Source organism: Ovis canadensis, chromosome 7, assembly GCF_042477335.2.
Source record: "Ovis canadensis isolate MfBH-ARS-UI-01 breed Bighorn chromosome 7, ARS-UI_OviCan_v2, whole genome shotgun sequence".
NCBI classification, from domain to species: domain Eukaryota; kingdom Metazoa; phylum Chordata; class Mammalia; order Artiodactyla; family Bovidae; genus Ovis; species Ovis canadensis.
Window position 1 is genome coordinate 81,029,700 of NC_091251.1, and position 17,118 is coordinate 81,046,817.

General features: G+C 37.8%; 1 protein-coding gene across 7 annotated transcripts in view; it reads left to right on the forward strand.

Annotated features, from left to right (window-relative positions):
* Window positions 1-289: 289 nt before the first annotated feature.
* The window catches only part of KIAA0586 (KIAA0586 ortholog), a 138,265-nt gene continuing 121,436 nt past the window's right edge, over window positions 290-17,118 (forward strand). For 4 of the 7 annotated variants that reach the window (XM_069596716.1, XM_069596719.1, XM_069596718.1 and 1 more), the window contains exons 1-7: window positions 290-459; window positions 935-1,216; window positions 2,126-2,196; window positions 4,615-4,684; window positions 5,821-5,890; window positions 13,501-13,675; window positions 14,995-15,216. In XM_069596716.1, the coding sequence (XP_069452817.1) occupies window positions 961-1,216; window positions 2,126-2,196; window positions 4,615-4,684; window positions 5,821-5,890; window positions 13,501-13,675; window positions 14,995-15,216 (864 nt within the window). In that variant the 5' untranslated portion in view covers window positions 290-459; window positions 935-960. The remainder of the gene's footprint in view (window positions 460-934; window positions 1,217-2,125; window positions 2,197-4,614; window positions 4,685-5,820; window positions 5,891-13,500; window positions 13,676-14,994; window positions 15,217-17,118) is intronic. The other 3 variants (XM_069596722.1, XM_069596721.1, XM_069596717.1) reach the window with 2 other exon arrangements.

A 17,118-nucleotide genomic window follows, 5' to 3' on the forward strand; every position in this document is an offset into this window, starting at 1 on the left:
ACTAATTTACTTAATCCCGCGTCCCTAACGGTCTCCGGGAGCATTACTGTAAACAGTCCCTAATAACAACAATGGTGTATAACCAGCTAGGTCGGGAGTTCTTCAGGTCCTGGATGAGACTCGGGGGTTATTCAGTGTTTTAAGTCTTGTGGGGCAATGTACTACTGCCTTTAATAAAACGAAAATTTCACACCCGTTTTAAGTGTTTCACGCCGGCAGTTTGTTTCCACCCGGAGAGTGATGGAGAAGCACCCGACAGTGTTTAGCTTTTTGGTTGGAGGATTTGGACGATTTCATGGCGCGCATGCGTGTTGTGTTTGAAGGGCGGGTTTAAAGGGAAGTAGGTGTTGACCAGCGGGCAACTGAACTTGTCAGATTAGACCTGTGATTCCGCAGATACCGGGCTTTCGGGAGACACGGAAGGGTGAATTTAGGTGTCTGATGATTGCTTCTGAAGGGGTGTGTAAGACTCGTTGGTTAAAGGAAGCTATTAAGCTTCTTATGTAGGTGATTTGGGGGAAAAAAAGTAGCATTTCGTTTTGCCTGCTTGACTTCCTCTCAAATTTTAACTCGCATCCGCATCTGGTTTCCTTTGTACTGCCTTCTCTCCGGGAGTACTCTAGGGGAGTGCTCTGTGTTATTGTTATTATTACTTATGTGGCCGTTCTCTTGTCCTCCTCACTTTGAGATTTATTGGCGTGGTGCATTAATAGACTGAATGGAATTAATGGGTAAATATGGGATTGATGGGTAAATAAATCCTCGGTCAAATACCAAATTGAAATTTCTAGCTTTGCGGATAGTCTGTTTAGGCATTGTTTTATGTAAAAGTTGATGCTTGCATGTTTCAAAATCACGTGAAATTCACGTTTTCTTTATCATACTCCTCCCTCATTTTTCCTCCCCTACCCCCGGCCCCACTAAATCCTCATAGAGGTGAAAATTTTGTTCTGAAGTTTTATGGACCCAGAAGAAAATTCTGTTCAGAACTGTGGGACTAGGTTTGTTACCAGTAATATGAAAGGCTCAGAGTTTTGCCTGGAAAAGAAAAAAAAGGTTAAAGTACCAGCGAGGAGACTTCGTGAGATAGTTTCTCCAAATCAGGGAGATAATTTGGCTTTGCTGAAAGAAGAATTGTCCCGTGTTCCTCCAGCGTTGTCTGCAAATAAACGTCTTCCTGTTAGAACTGGGAAGAGCTTGAATGGAACGTTATGTGGTATGTGATTCCAAATAGTTTCAACCAGTTTTCGATTTTGTAAATCTTTAGTCTTTATTTTCATTTCGTTGTGTGTGTGTTTCAAAACCTAGAGGATTTTTAATGTTTAAATTCCTAAATACAAGATATTTCTCGCTTGTACAGTCATTAGAAGAGTGACCCCTTTTCCTGGGAAAATGGCCAGGCAGGAACAGTCTACATCGAATCATATTCAATAGATGGAATGAATAAAACGTTTCTTTTTTTTTTTTTCTTTGCGTGTTTTTTTGGCACACTATTCTTGTTCATATCTGTGATGGACACATTTAATTAGTATGATGTGCTTTTCACCAGTAGGGGCTGGCTTTTTACCTTCTGTTTGGATAATGCTGTACAGTTTGGAATTGTAGAAAAGCACAATTTCTGCCTTTTGATGGCATCCGTAATCCAATTCACTTAACTTGTCTAAGCTCCCTGGAAGTAAAGATAACCCACTTCACTGGTAATCAGATTAATGAATATAAGTGCGAGAAAGAATAAATAAAGTAGTTTTTATAGTGCTGCTTTTGGCAGTTTCAGCATAACCTAGGCCTGCTGTTTAATTAGGCTTTTATATCATTGCATGTTTTCTTCCTGGCAAGTGATAGCACAGATGGTTTGTCCTAATTCAATAGTGTAACTCGTTGTATAACTTTGTATACTTGTCTTATTGGATTGTCAGTTTTGAGCCCTTACTTTCCAAAATAGCAGATGTGAAAACCTTCATCGGTATATATCTATGTACATTTTAAGCTTTTTGCGTGAAGATTGGCTTCCAGTTTAGGTCTTGCATTAATATGGAATTTATAGTTCTTGAATTATGCTTATACAGTTTCTAAAGGAAACATTCTCATTTAAAACTCACTGAAATTGATTCTTTTATTTTGTTAGGTTCATCAGACTTAACTTCTGCCAGAAATTATCAGCAGCCTCCAGTAGAAAATCCTACTGTGTCAGAAAGTGTAAGCAAAATAATTCTTAATTACGCTCATGTTAACATTTTAAGTATTGTCAAGTAAGGCTTTTTAAAATTTAGATTAGCAATAGGCCTTGTTTTTAATTAAAGTTCGCTTACCAAAGACACATTTTTACAAACTGCTAGGTAAAGGTAAAGGAGCTGTAACAACAGAATTTTTAAAAAGTGAAGTGTGAATTTATTCTAGCTATTCTGAAGCCTTTTGTGTGCTTTTTTTTTTTTGAGAGGTATTTAAAAGCTAATAACATGAAATTCTCATCTTAATGTCATTTTTTATTTATAATGCTGAAAATATTTGTTTATAAATATGTTTGGTCACACAATTAGACTTTGACCACTTATCATAATATTAACTATATATTGTGAATTTAACAAGTAAACTAAAACAGGTATTGCAGCTATTTACTTATGAATTTTGTCAACAATTCATCATAAAAAGGTATAATTATGTGCTATACTTGATCTCTGAATAAATGCCTAGCCTTTGGGTTGATGTGTTTTATTTCTTTTTTGAGGAGGCTTTATTTAAAGATTAATGGTATTTTAATTCTATTATTTAAATAATTTCTCAAATGTATGGATATGTTGTTATTGTATAATTGAACATAAAAGGGTGATGTTTGGAAGATGATCAGGCAGGATTCCATTCGATTTAATATAGGCTAACAGTTTGTTTTGTGTAGATTTGTCTAATATAAAATATACCTGCAGAGCAAACCTAGTTCTTTATCATCTTACCATGATCACAAACTGCAGCCTTTTTGCATTATGTTTTTATTTCATAAATAAGGGCTAAGATTATATTCTCTATTGACTTGACCATGCTATTTTAAAGAGGAAAATGAAAGAAGTCCAATATGCTCATATTTAGATTTGCTCCTCTTCATACTTGTTTCTTTCTACCACTGGAAGAAAAGAGTTACCTTTTCCTACTATAAGGGGCAAATCCTTATACATGTGCAGAAAGAAAACAAAACCTTAAAATCACTATAGAAAATTCAAAAAGAAGAAGGAAAAAAAGAAATTCCACAATTATATAAAAGCAAGTACTGTTAACATTTTGAGTTTTTTCTATGTATATGTATATTTTATGAAATGGGATTATTTTATAACTAAGTAATATTAAAGTTATTGTTGCATGTCATTGATTTTTTTTCTTAGGAGCTTTTAATAAATTCACAGAATTTCAGTGTATGTATATACCATAGTTTATATGTTCATATTCTTATTTTGTGACATTGAGGTTTTTTCCACTGAAATTTTTATAATATGTACAACCAGGTGATGAACATTCTGGTTTGTATCTGAGCTCACTTTCTTATATTAATTTCTAGGTATAAAATTATTACCTAAAAGAATATGCACATTTTTTATATTATTTCTAAATTGCCTCTAGAAAAACTGTATCAATATGTATTCTCTAGCAAGGTCATGAGTAGAATTAGTGGATTTCCCTCCGTCTTCATTTATATGAAGCATTAATACTAAACAAACAAACATAAAGTTTGCTGTTTTGATAGGTGAAAAGGGCATCGCATTGTTTGATTTTGTATTTCTTTTACTATTAGTGAAGGGGAACTTTTTTTCATTTATATTGCCACCTGTATTTATTCTCTTGTGAATACATATTTATGTACTGTGCTTTTTCATACTGTTTTGTGGGAATTCTTTGATTTCCCAGATGCATTCTATGTCTTGTTAGTCTCATTGGCTATTTTTAGGAATTTAACATCTATTATCAGCAGATAGCTTGTATCAATTTTCTTTTACTATTTTTTATTTTCTATTTAATGATTTGGCAGAGGGAAAAATGTGTGCCTAAGGAAGGTGAAGCAATGTTAAATGAACCAAGCACTTAAAATGTCATGGTGTCTTAGCAGTGAATAGGATCTTAGAAATGAAGTCCTGGGGTACACATGTGAGCAGAAATCTGTTTGGCAGTAGTTGTCACGTCTATAGAGAAGTCTTCCGAGACTACATTATAGCTCAGTGACAAAGAATACTGTGAAAATTAATTTCTGGTGTAGTGCCGTGCACTGGACATCCTTATAAACTACATTTGTCTCACAGTGAATCATATTTTTACGTTTAACTGTTTCCATTGAAATGTTACATGAGTTGCTCTCCTGAAAGTAGCAAATTGGGATTTGAATCTGAATTTCAGGACCACACTTGCTTGTTCATTTTCCGATGCATTCACTTGTCTGACAGCTCATTACTCATTCAACACATCTTTGAGTAGCTTCAGGGTACCTAAGCATGGTAGTGCTGGAATTAAGTGTATAAACAAATAGTTGTGTCCTCCCAGGACACAATAGTCACATAAGCTAGTAAATGGTACTTAATAAATGATGAATCATAAAGTGGATTTATGCCTTTCATTTCTTCCTTTCATATCCTGAAGGATTTTTCTAAAGATGCTGCAGTGCAAGTGTTGCCTTTGAATAAAATGGAAGAGAACAACAGACAAAAAGGTAAAAGGATAGATTTATTAATTTTTTGGTAAAATACCCATAATGTAAAGTTTACCATTTTTACCATTTTTAAGTGGCATTAGGTATATTCATGTTGTGCAGCTATCACCACCATCCCATCTCCAGAACTTTTCATCTTCCCCAACCAAAACTCTGTTCTCATTATATACTAACTCTGTTCTCCTTCCCACCATTCTGCTTCCTGTTGCTATATATTCCGTTATATCTCCATATGTGTGGAATCATATATAGAGTTTTGTCCTTTGGTGACTGATTTATTTCACTTAGCATGTCTTCATGGTTCATTTATGTTGTAATATGTAAGAATTTGGGCTTCCAAGGTGGTGCGGGTGGTAAAGAACCTGTCTGCTAGTACAGGAGACATAAGATATATGGGTTTGATCCCTGCGTCGGGAAGATCCCCTGAAAAAGGGCATGGCAACCCACTCTGGTATTCTTGCCTGGAGAATCCCATGGACAGAGGAGCCTGGTGGGCTACAGTCCATAGGGTCACAAAGAGTCAGACACAACTGAAGCAACTTAGCACACTTGTAAGAATTTCTTTGGTAAGGATAGAATTTTAGAGTTTTAGATATTCATTGATTTTTTTTTTTAGGTATTTATTAAACAACCTTACAGTTTTTTCTTGTTTTCATTTTTAATTCATTTTTCCTTCCAAGTTAAGCTATTAATGAAATCTCTGAAGTCCAGAAAATAATTTATGATGGTAAAGGTAATTGTATTATTGCCAACCTATTGTATAGTTTGGTATTTGATACCTGATTATACATGCTGCATAGTCTTTGCTAAGATAATAGATTAAAAATATGCTTTGAAAAAATGTATTTAATGACATTTTAAAAGTAGTTGGTTTTGTTTTCAGCTAAGCAGTGTTCTCATTAGAGTTTGAACAAATGTCTCTAATTTGGCCCCAAGTGTTTCTACACAATTTTATTCTTACAGTCTTGAGTTATGACTCAAGTCACTTAATTTGTTTCTTGTCTTTTTAAATTGAGAAATCATATTGCTGAATTCCCAAACATTTTTTTAATTAAAATTTTTTTCTTTTAGTAGCTTATCAAAATACGATACATTTCTAGGAATCTAAAGTATATTTTTGTGCTTTTATTTTGCAGCAAATGACATCTTTATTTCTCAGTACACTGTGGGACAGAAAGATGCTCTAAGGGCAGTTTTAAAACAAAAGTAAGTTTCATTTAGAGAAAAGAGGTGATGCATTTCTTGTGTTTCTTTACAGTCAGCTTTGTTTATGCTTTGCACCTAGGGAAGAAAGTTGTTTTTTTCCAATATGTGAAATATAGAAGTGTGATAATACGTATAAAGCATTTTTCATGATGCTGGGCATGTATAAAATACTCAGTGGCTGTTAACAGTTATTATTGTTGCTGTGGTTGTTGTTGAAAGCACTTTGTATGCATTAACTCATTTAATTTTTTCAAAATCCAATAATATAGATTACATTACCACCTCAATTTTACAGAATCCCCATCTTATAGATGAGGAAACTGAGACACAGAGGGATTGATTTTCCTGAAGTCATTGAGCAAGTATTTACTGGGTTGGAATTCAAACCCAGGTAGTCTGTCTAAAGAGTACTGTCTTAGTCACTTAACTATACTATTCATAGCAGCAGTCACATATATGACCACATACATAATACTGCTTACTGAAAAGGACATTTAGACTTTTTCTTAATCTCTGCTTAAGATTTGAGAAAGGGACAAGCTTAGCATCTGAGTGGAGTGAAGGAAAACTGGCTATTACCCTATCTAAATACTTCCTTCCAGCTTTATCTTTACTGCCGACGAAATACAGAGTCAACCCTGACAACAGCACTGTGCTAAACATGAAAGAATGTATCACCAGGGATATTTTTAAAAATCACTAGTGGGGGTGGAATGAGATTTATGTTCCTGCACTAAATATATTCTACTCCTGGACTAGAGCTCTACAACTACTAAAATAAAGTTTATTCTTTTTTTACCTATAGTTATTCATAATATACATATTATACTCTGGGAAACACTAACAAAGTAAATACTACCTCTAAACCGCAAGGCCCTGTAAGAGGGCATGGCAGCCCACTCCAGTATTCTTGCCTGGAGAATCCCCATGGACAGAAGAGCCTGGCAGACTTCAGTCCATGGGGTCGCAGAGGGGTGGCAGACTTCAGTCCATGGACATGATTGAGCGACTAAGCATAGCACAGCAAACCACAAGGAGTGTCATCTGAGCCAGCCAGAGTTTCACAGCTGGTTGTTTGGCTTAATGGTGTTTTTCCTTTTGACATTTGATCAGCCTCCAGTTCCCAGTATGTAATAGGTGATTAGGAGGTGATTGAACTGAACTGAACTGAACCTGGATGGTAAATTGTGTCCTAGAGTTTGTAAATATATACGAAAAGGCATAAGTAAGGATATGATGGAGGGGCAGTCTCCCAAATTCTGTACATAAACTAAAAATTTCAGATTACATCTACTTCATTGGAGAAAGAGTGATTACCATTTCCATCCTACTGACCCCAGGTAGCCGTGACTACTTGCAACCACAATAGGGGCTGTATCAACTTGCCTTCAAGTTAGAACTCTCAGATCTGAGAGGGAGAAGTTGTTCATAAACAAGTGGACAGTGAGAAATAGCTGTGACTACTACCCCTCCTACTTGTTCACAGTAGGTCTCTCCCCATTTCAGGATGAACAAACAGAATTGAAAAAGAAAAACTAGGAAGGGCGTTTGAGAAGGTTATTGCAGCGTAGAGAGTGGTATGAGTCAGAACTGTAAAAATGACTCTCATATTGGGTTAAAAGATAGTCTTATTGTGTCTCTAGAGAAACTTTACTGTAGTCAGTATCACTTGATTTTCTTTTTTTTCTTTTGAGAATGGCAGATTGAATTTGGCAAAGTGATTCTAAAATTTACTTGAAAGGGTACACAGTTGAGAATGTATGCACATACTGTTAAGAATACAGACATGTAGAATACACACCGTGGAGAATAGCTAATTTTGGAGAAACAAAAATGGAATGATGGAGAATCTGCCCTATCTGATGTTAAAATATGCAGTAAAGCTGTAAAAAAAAAAAGGTAATTGACTGGAATGAGCCTTTGAGGAATGACGAGTCTGTCTGGAGTATCTAGAACAAGGGTAGAATGACATTTCCTGTGTCAGGAAGGTAAGCAGAGTTATGAACGACACCAAAGAACTTTGGACTTAAAGAGAAATGGCAAATCATTTAAAAGTTTTAAAGTTTGATATATATTTCTTACAAGGCTCACTCAGGAAAAAATGGATTAGAAGAGGGCTGGACTGAAATCTAGGAAGCCAATTGACTGTGAACTTTTCGAAGATCTTTGAAAGAGATGGGTTAGATTGATTCTAAACCCATTGGTAAGTGGTGGGATGTGAAGGTGGGAATCGTGCTGGCCTGAAAATGAGTGCACAGGTTTGGAAGATAATTTGGAGATAGAATTGACAGGAATTGATGCTTAGATGTGACCATGAGGAAGTAGCTAAGGATGGATCCCAGATTTTTGGCTTGTATAAATGCATAGTCAGTAATAGTATTCATTGAAAAGGGGAGGTGTTGGTGAATAAATTTCATTCTAGACATTGGCAAGGGTTTGAGGTACCTATGAGATATCCAGGTAAAAAATGTCTGATAGCAAACTGAACCTCTGTGCTCAGTCGTGTCTGACCCTTTGCGACCCCATGGACTGTAGCCCGCCAGGCTCCTCTGTTCATGGGATTCTCCAGGCAAGGATACTGGAGTGGGTTGCCATACCCTCCTCCAGGGGACCTTCCCAACCCAGGGATCAGACCCACATCTCCGGTCTCTTCTACATTGCAGGTGGATTCTTTACCCACCAAGCCATAAAGAGGTCAATCTGGCAAAAGGATTCTAAGGTAGAAATCCATGTATATAAGTTACCTGTATATAGATAGTAGTCTGAGCTCTGAAAGTGGTTGGATTGGCCTGGTGGGAGTGTGAGAGTGAAAAGAGATGGCTTAGGATAGATCTGTAAGAAAACCGAATCTTTAAGAGATGTACAGAGAAAGCAAGGTGATTTCTAAGTGCCACTCAGAAAGTTTATCCAGAAGTGAAGAGTGTGGTCTTAACAAAACCGAGGAAGTGAGGTTCTAAGTTTGATAGCTGCTCAGACATAAAGATAAGGACTGAGAAGTGTCCATTGAATTGAGCAAGAGGAGGTATTAATGGCCTTCGTAAGAGCGGTTTCAGTGTAGTATTGAGATAGATGCCAGATTCAGAGGATTAAGGAATAAAAAGAGTTCTAGAAGAAGACAAAAAGGAAAGGAATAGTTTCTTCTGAGTGGGTGAATTATGTGCATTTTTTCTAGTTCTTTACACTTAAGTTCAGTTCAGTCGCTCAGTCATGTCTGACTCTTTGCGACCCCATGAGTTGCAGCTCGCCAGGCCTCCCTGTCCATCACCAACTCCTGGAGTTCACCCAGACTCATGTCCATCGAGTTGGTGATGCCATCCAGCCATCTCATCCTCTGTTTTCCCCTTCTCCTCCTGCCCCCAACCCCTCCCAGCATCAGAGTCTTTTCCAATGAGTCAACTCTTTGCATGAGGTGGCCAAAGTATTGGAGTTTCAGCTTTAACATGAGTCCTTCCAATAAAGACCCAGGACTGATCTCCTTTAGAATGGACTGGTTGGATCTCCTTGCAGTCCAAGGGACTCTGAAGAGTCTTCTCCAACACCACAGTTCAAAAGCATCAATTCTTTGGCACTCAGCCTTCTTCACAGTCCAACTCTCACATCCATACATGAACACTGGAAAAACCATAGCCTTGACTAGACGGACCTTTGTTGGCCAAGTAATGTCTCTGCTTTTGAATATGCTATCTAGGTTGCTCATAACCCTCCTTCCAAGGAGTAAGTGTCTTTTAATTTCATGGCTGCAGTCACCAACTGCAGTGATTTTGGAGCCCAGAAAAATAAAGTCATCCACTGTTTCCCCATCTATTTGCCATGAAGTGATGGGACCAGATGCCATGATCTTAATTTTCTGAATGTTGAGCTGTAAGTCAACTTTTTCACTCTCCTCTCTCACTTTCATCAAGAGGCTTTTTAGTTCCTCTTCACTTTCTGCCATACGGATGGTGTCATCTGCGTATCTGAGGTTATTGATATTTCTCCTGGCAATCTTGATTCCAGCTTGTGCCTCTTCCAGCCCAGCGTTTCTCATGATGTACTCTGCATATAAGTTAAATAAGCAGGGTGACAATATACAGCCTTGACGGACTCCTTTTCCTATTTGGAACCAGTCTGTTGTTCCATGTCCAGTTCTAACTGTTGCCTCCTGACCTGCATATAGGTTTCTCAAGAGGCAGGTCAGGTGGTCTGGTATTCCTATCTCTTTCAGAATTTTCCACAGTTTATTGTGATCCACATAGTCAAAGGCTTTGGCATAGTCAATAAAGCAGAAATAGATGTTTTTCTGAAATTTTCTTGCTTTTTTGATGATCCAGCGGATGTTGGCAATGTGATCTCTGGTTCCTCTGCCTATTCTAAAACCAGCTTGAACATCTGGAAGTTCATGGTTCACATATTGCTGAAGCCTGACTTGGAGAATTTTGAGCATTACTTTACTAGCATGTGAGATGCGTGCAATTGTGTGGTAGTTTGAGCATTCTTTGGCATTGCCTTTCTTTGGGATTGGGGCTTTCCTGGTGGCTCAGAGGTTAAAGCGTCTGCCTGCAATGCGGGAAACCCAGGTTCGATCCCTGCGTTGGGAAGATCCCCTGGAGAAGGAAATGGCAACCCACTCCAGTATTCTTGCCTGGAGAATCCCATGGACAGAGGAGCTTGTTGCAAAGAGTCGGACACGACTGAGTGACTTCACTTTCTTTGCGATTGGAATGAAAACTGACCTTTTCCAGTCCTGTGGCCACTGCTGAGTTTTCCAAATTTGCTGGAATATTGAGTGTGTTCATTTACTGCATTGAGCATTAATTAATTTGATAATAGGAAAAAATAAAATTTTAAAACTTTTAAGAAGTTAATGTTTGGCCTTATAATGTTATTTTTCTTGTTGGTCAGTTTAATGTATTAATACAGAATGAGAGATCTTAAAGGATAAATCACATTCAAACAGAAAATCTAAAGGATAGGGATTATCTGAATTATATTTTCTTAGTACACCACTCAGTCAGCTAAATGTATATTTAGCACCAACTCTGTGCTCTTTCTTACTGCTTATGTGGTATAAAAGCCCCCTACTCCAGGTTTCCTAGAGCTTAGTTGGGGAGAGAATAGGTACATAGATGGAGGAATGTATGATTAGAGCTGTGAGTGGAGACATTCGGTACGTTGTTAATTTTGTTAACATGTTAGTTTTGTAAAATGTCTATTCTGTGAAAGTGAAAGTTGCTCAGTTGTGTATGACTCTGCGACCCCATGGACTACTCAGTCAATGGAATTCTCCAAGCCAGAATACTGGAGTGGGTAGCCTTTCCCTTCTTCAGGGGATCTTCCCAACCCAGGCATTGAACCCAGGTCTCCCACACTGCAGGCAGATTCTTTACCAGTTGAGCCACAAGAGAAGCCATTTAAACCGTAGGATGGCTGACTGTCAAGCCTCAATTGTATGGTCTTGGAAGTAAGTGTTGTGTTCATCTCTCAGTCATTTCTGACTGTGTGACCACATGGACTATATCTCACCCGGCTTCTCTGTCCATGGAATTCTCCAGACAAGAATACTGGAGTAGGTAGCTATCCCCTTTTCCAGTGATCTTCCTGACCCAGGGATCAAACCTGGATCTCCTGCACTGTGGGCAGATTCTTTACCGTCTGACCTATCAGGGAAGCTCATCGAAAATAAATGAAAAGAAATTAATGAATGGAGAGATCAAGAGGAAGTGTTTTAAGAACAGGCGTATTTATTTTTTTGGCTGTGCCATTTGGCATTCAGGATCTTAGTTCCCAGGGTTGAACCCACATTCCCTGCATTGGGAACTCGGAGTCCCAACCACTGGACCACCAGAGAAGTCCCCAAGAACAGGCTTATTGAAAAGGTCAGACTTTTCAGTTCAATTGTTGAATCTTGGGAAGAAGGTTAGAGCAAGTTGGGTGAAGAAGATTGAGAGAACAGAGTGAAAAAAAAGCCTGGAGTCGCCTGTGAGAGCAGTGTAACTGGGGAGAGGACACAGAAAGTACAGTATATGTTGGAACCTAGAGCAGGACCAGAGGATGGAGTAAGCAGAATGCCAAATAGGAAACTAGCCTATTCAGTTGTCTGTAAGGAATGATTTTAGACTTTTGAATGGTGAAATCTGTGTGGAAAGTTTTTAAGCAAATAGAAACCAGAAGAATGAAGTAGTTGGCAAGAGATGATGGTTTTGTACTAGAGCAGAATTATGAAGGGAGAAGTGCTGTTTCGAGAGAAAAAGCCTGATGTCATGGGAAGATCTGTGGGCACTGGCCTTAACTTGGCTACTTACTAGTTCTATGACGTGATCAGGTAAATCCCATTATCTCTGTGGACCTCAGTTTCTTTCTTCATCTGTAAAATGAAGAAAATTAGGAAAGCTGGGCTTTGGGTTCCCCTGCCTCTATAATTCCATGACATGATTCCTGCAATTGTGATGAAATAATTGAGAAAACCCGATGACTCAGTTGGGTATGAGAAGTTAATTGAAAGGTAGAGATCTTAAGATAACTTCAAAATTTTGAGAATGCGAGACAAATGATGCTCTTAATAGAAATGAGGCAACATCGAAGAGGAGTAGGTTTAAGAGCTCTGTGCCTTCTTTAAAAATCAGAAGGTGGAAATCCAGCAGCTGGAGATGAAGCACATTCCTGCTGATTTTACTTAGACTTACCTTAGGCACTCTTCAATTTTGTCAGTGTTTCTTTCATTTCTTTTAGGCCAAAGACAACACAAAATTGACCAGTCTTTTTTTTTTTTTTTAATAAGTGTTTAGTTAAATGCCTTATTGTGAATATGTATTTTCTGGACTCATCTTTAATCCAGACTGCTTAGTAATGTATTTTATGCCTGTTTTAATAAATTAGGTGACATTTATTAAATCTAAATGAGTTAGAAGTTTAGAAATTCTTTTCAGCAGTTTTAATAGTCCCTCTTGGGTTGTCTTCCTTTGGGAGTAAAACTTGATACCTGAATACTTAGAGCCTTTGCTGTATGTTTTAAATCTGTACTTCTTTTCAAAAACTTTTTAAAGTTTATTTTTATTTATTTTTGGTTGCACTGGGTCTTTGTTGCTGTATGTGGGTGTTCTCTGTTTGTGGTGAGTGGATGCTACTCTGTTGCGGTGCTAGGACTTCTCATTGTGCTGGCTTCTCTTATGGAGGAGCATGGGCTCTATGCATGCGAGCGTCAGCAGTTGTGGCGCATGGCCTTAGTTATTCCATGACAGGTGGGATCCTTCCAGACCAGGGATCGAACCTGTGTCCCCTTCGTTGGCGAGTAGAATCTTAACCCCTGGACCACCAGGGAAGTCCCAGATTTGTGCTTCTTGACTATAAATCATTGTAATTGTGCCCATGTCTTTTTCATATGTGTAAGTCATATTTTCTGAAATATCAGTGCCTTCTGGGAATTATCTTTTAATTTTCTTAGTGTGTGGTGACCTGAGCCTTAATAGATTTCATTAACCAAATGAATGATGTGCTGATAGCAAAAAATAAGAATTTATCTTTTTTAAAAAAATCAAGGAAATTCACCTGCAGCAGATTGCCGCTTATAGGTATTTCTTCTAATGGTTCAGTATAGCTTACTGAATAGACTTTTTTCCCTTTTTTATTTCCAGAGCTCAAAGCATGCCTGTTTTTAAGGAGGTGAAGGTACAGCTTTTAGAAGATGCAGGCACAGAAAAGGACCCTGTTACCCAGGAGAATAGAATTTCACCCAGTGGAATTGATTCAGCTACAACTGTGGCTGCAGCAACTGCCGCCGCCATTGCAACAGCAGCTCCACTGATAAAAGTATACCTGTTTCTTCCTAGATAGTCATAACTTCTTTGTAAAATGTACCAGACACTGATTTTGTAATTGTTGTGTCCAGCCGTTGACTAGGGACATTCTCGTTGTTCTCTGTGGTTATGTATTATTTCTCAGAAGTTATGAGACTTAACTCTCATCCCTGTATTACTGCTAGAAAATCCTGGATTCCTTTGTTTTAGCAGTGGAGTATCTCATCTTGGGAGCCACTCAGTCTTGGGTAGCTGGGATGACTGGACATCCTTATTTTAGAGCTAGAATTTACCGTACAGATCATATATGCAAAGCCCTCCATTTGTAACTGAGAAGATTGAAAAACAGGTCAGAGTCAGCATCAGGTCTTAGAGCTAATAGGTAGGAGAGCCAAGATTGCTGACCAAACTCAGTTCAGTTGCTCAGTTGTGTCCGACTCTGCAACCCCATGTACTGCAGCATGCCAGGTTTCCCTGTCCATCACCAACTCCCAGAGTTTACTCAGACTAATGTCCATTGAGTCGGTGATGCCATCCAACCATCTCATCCTCTGTCTTCCCCTTTTCCTCCCGCCTTCAATCCTTCCCAGTGTCAGGGTCTTTTCCAATGAGTCAGTTCTTTGCATCAGGTGGCCAAAGTATTGGAGTTTCAGCTTTAGCATCAGTTCTTCCAATGAATATTCAGGACTGATTTCTTTTAGGATGAACTGGTTGGATCTCCTTGCAGTCCAAGGGATTCTCAAGAGTCTTGTCCAACACCACAGTTCAAAAGCATCAATTCTTCAGCGCTCAGCTTTCTTCTTTTTTTTTTTTCCAGCTTTCTTTATAGTCCAGCTCTCACATTCATACATAACTATTGGAAAAACCATAGCTTTGACTAGATGGACCTTTGTTGGCCAAGTAATGTCTCTGCTTTTTAATATGCTGTCTAGGTTGGTCATAACTTTTCTTCCAAGGAGCAAGCATCTTTTAATTTCATGGCTGCAGTCACCATCTCCAGTGATTTTGGAGTCCCCCAAAATTAAATCTGTCACTGTCTTCGCTGTTTCCCCATCTATTTGCCATGGAGTGATGGGACTGGATGCTGTGATCTTAGTTTTCTGACGAAATAAAAATTCTATGTGGCAAATTTGGTAGTTTTTAAGAGAAAAAAGATCTAGTTAAGGATAGCTATTCTGCCTTATTTCTGTGATTCTAAACATAAAGGCTTTAGAAACATCAGAAGTGTAGAGGGTAAAAGTTCTGGTTTGATAATTTCTCTATACCAGTTCACTTTATATAACCTTTCTAATAATTGAGCATGTTTTTGATGTCTGGATATTTTTGTTTTAGGTGCAGAGTGAGTTGGAAGCAAAGGTTAATTCTGTTACAGAATTACTCAATAAGTTACAAGAGACTGATAAACAGTTACAACGTGTTACAGAGCATCAGACGACCATGCAGAATAAACAGGAGACACTACACTGTCATGATCATGAAAAACAAATGAATGTGTTTATGGAGCAACACATTCGGCATCTCGAAAAGCTGCAACAACAGCAAATCGATATTCAGGTATCTGTAATAAGCGACCGCACATCCCGTGACCTTTCATGACTCGGATCTCTAAGCTGATATTCACTGATTATTCCAGTAGTTCATCTCCTTAGATTGTAACAGTTTTAGTTCTTAAATAATGATTTGTTTGTTCATCATTCTTTTCTTCTATGTGGAAAAGAAGAACTCTGCATGTTCTAGTTCAGGTGTCTGGCTTTGTGAGACCTCTCCTTAAAACTGTTTTTTTCCTTCTTTTGTGATATTTCTTTTCATGGCATTTTAAAAGGGCTTGTATTGCATTGCAGTTTTCGGTTTATATCAATGGTTCTTAGCCTGGCAAAGAGCTTCAGAATCACACGGAGAACTTTATAAAAATATGCATGCTTGTACCGGTCAGAAATTCTGAAATAGCAGGTCTAATATAGACCTGGAAATCCTTGAAAGCTCTCTAATGATTCTGATACACACCCTTGGATGAGAATCACCTAGTATACATATTTGCTTCTACATTTACCTAGTTAAAAAGAATGAACATTCTTATGCCTTTTGAATGACTCACAGGGCTATTATAAACAGTTATCTTCACAGACAGGTAATAGTATAGTGTATTTATTTTGAAATTTCCAAGTCCTTGGATAGTACCCAGCACTCAGGTACTCAGATTTTTTAAAAAAGATTTTTTAGAAAGAGTGAATGACCAGCATTTGAAATGCATTGTTTTTAATTTACCTCCCTCCCCCCCCCCCCCGCCCGCCTCCACCCCTTGCTGCTACTGCTAAGTCGCTTCAATCGTGTCCAACTCTTAGCGACCCCATGGACTGCAGCCTACCAGGCTCCTCCGTCCATGGGATTTTCCAGGCAAGAGTACTGGAGTGGGGTGCCATACTGTGCAACTTGAATTTCCCAGGTGATGTCAGTGCAGGAGATGTAAGAGACGAGGGTTTGATCCCTGGGTTTGAAAGATACCCTGAAGTAGGAAATGGCAACCCACTCAAGTATTCTTGCCTGGAAAACCCTATGGAGAGAGGAACCTGGTGGGCTTCAGTCCATGGCGTCCCAAAGAGTTGGACAGAACTGAGCACACACTTCTAGTACTCCTTAAAAACTTTTAAAGATACAAGTAAAATATAGCATTAAGAAGAGTATACAAAAATAAGCTTATTGTAGCTCAGTATAAGATCATAGAGTGAACTCTAATATCCTATAATTTTTAAGACTTCCTAATAGGGTTTGTCTTAAAATCTAGATATGGTTGATATTATTTTAATTTGAATGATTATGGCATATAAAAAAAAGTTTTAGTAAGTACTCCGTACATTGTTAAAATTGAGTGTGTAGCACGTCATCTGGAGAGGCCGGGAGTGGGTCTACCAGAGTGCTGGTCCCCAGTCTACAGAAATCTTTGCTTTTCTGGGCCTTGATTTCTTTACCTAGAAAACAATTTTATTTTTGCTCTTTAGGATAGAATGAGATTACACATTTGAAAAGCACATTGATTTCTTTTTTTAACATAGTTCTAAGTGCCTTTCTGCCATTCATTTATCTTTCCATAAATAAACACATAATTTATTAACTTTATCATTTTTGAAGAATGAAATCTTTTGCTAATTCAGACATCTTGTTTGTAGAATTTATAACTACAGAGAAAATTGAACTTATGTAAAGTATTTTCATAGTTCAGTTAATGCTTAATGAAATGAAATTCTTTGAACCCATCCATCTGTTTTATGTAGAGGGACCTCAGCACACTTTTAAGAATTCTGTAAAATTCTTTTAAGAATTCTTTTTGTTTTGTTTTGTTTTTTTGCCTAGCATAAGACTCTTTTAAAATCAGTTTTATTAGTTATGATATGTGTACATTTCAGATATTTTAATAAATAGTGTTAAAAACTGTGTTGTCACTGTGTTTTCCATTTATAT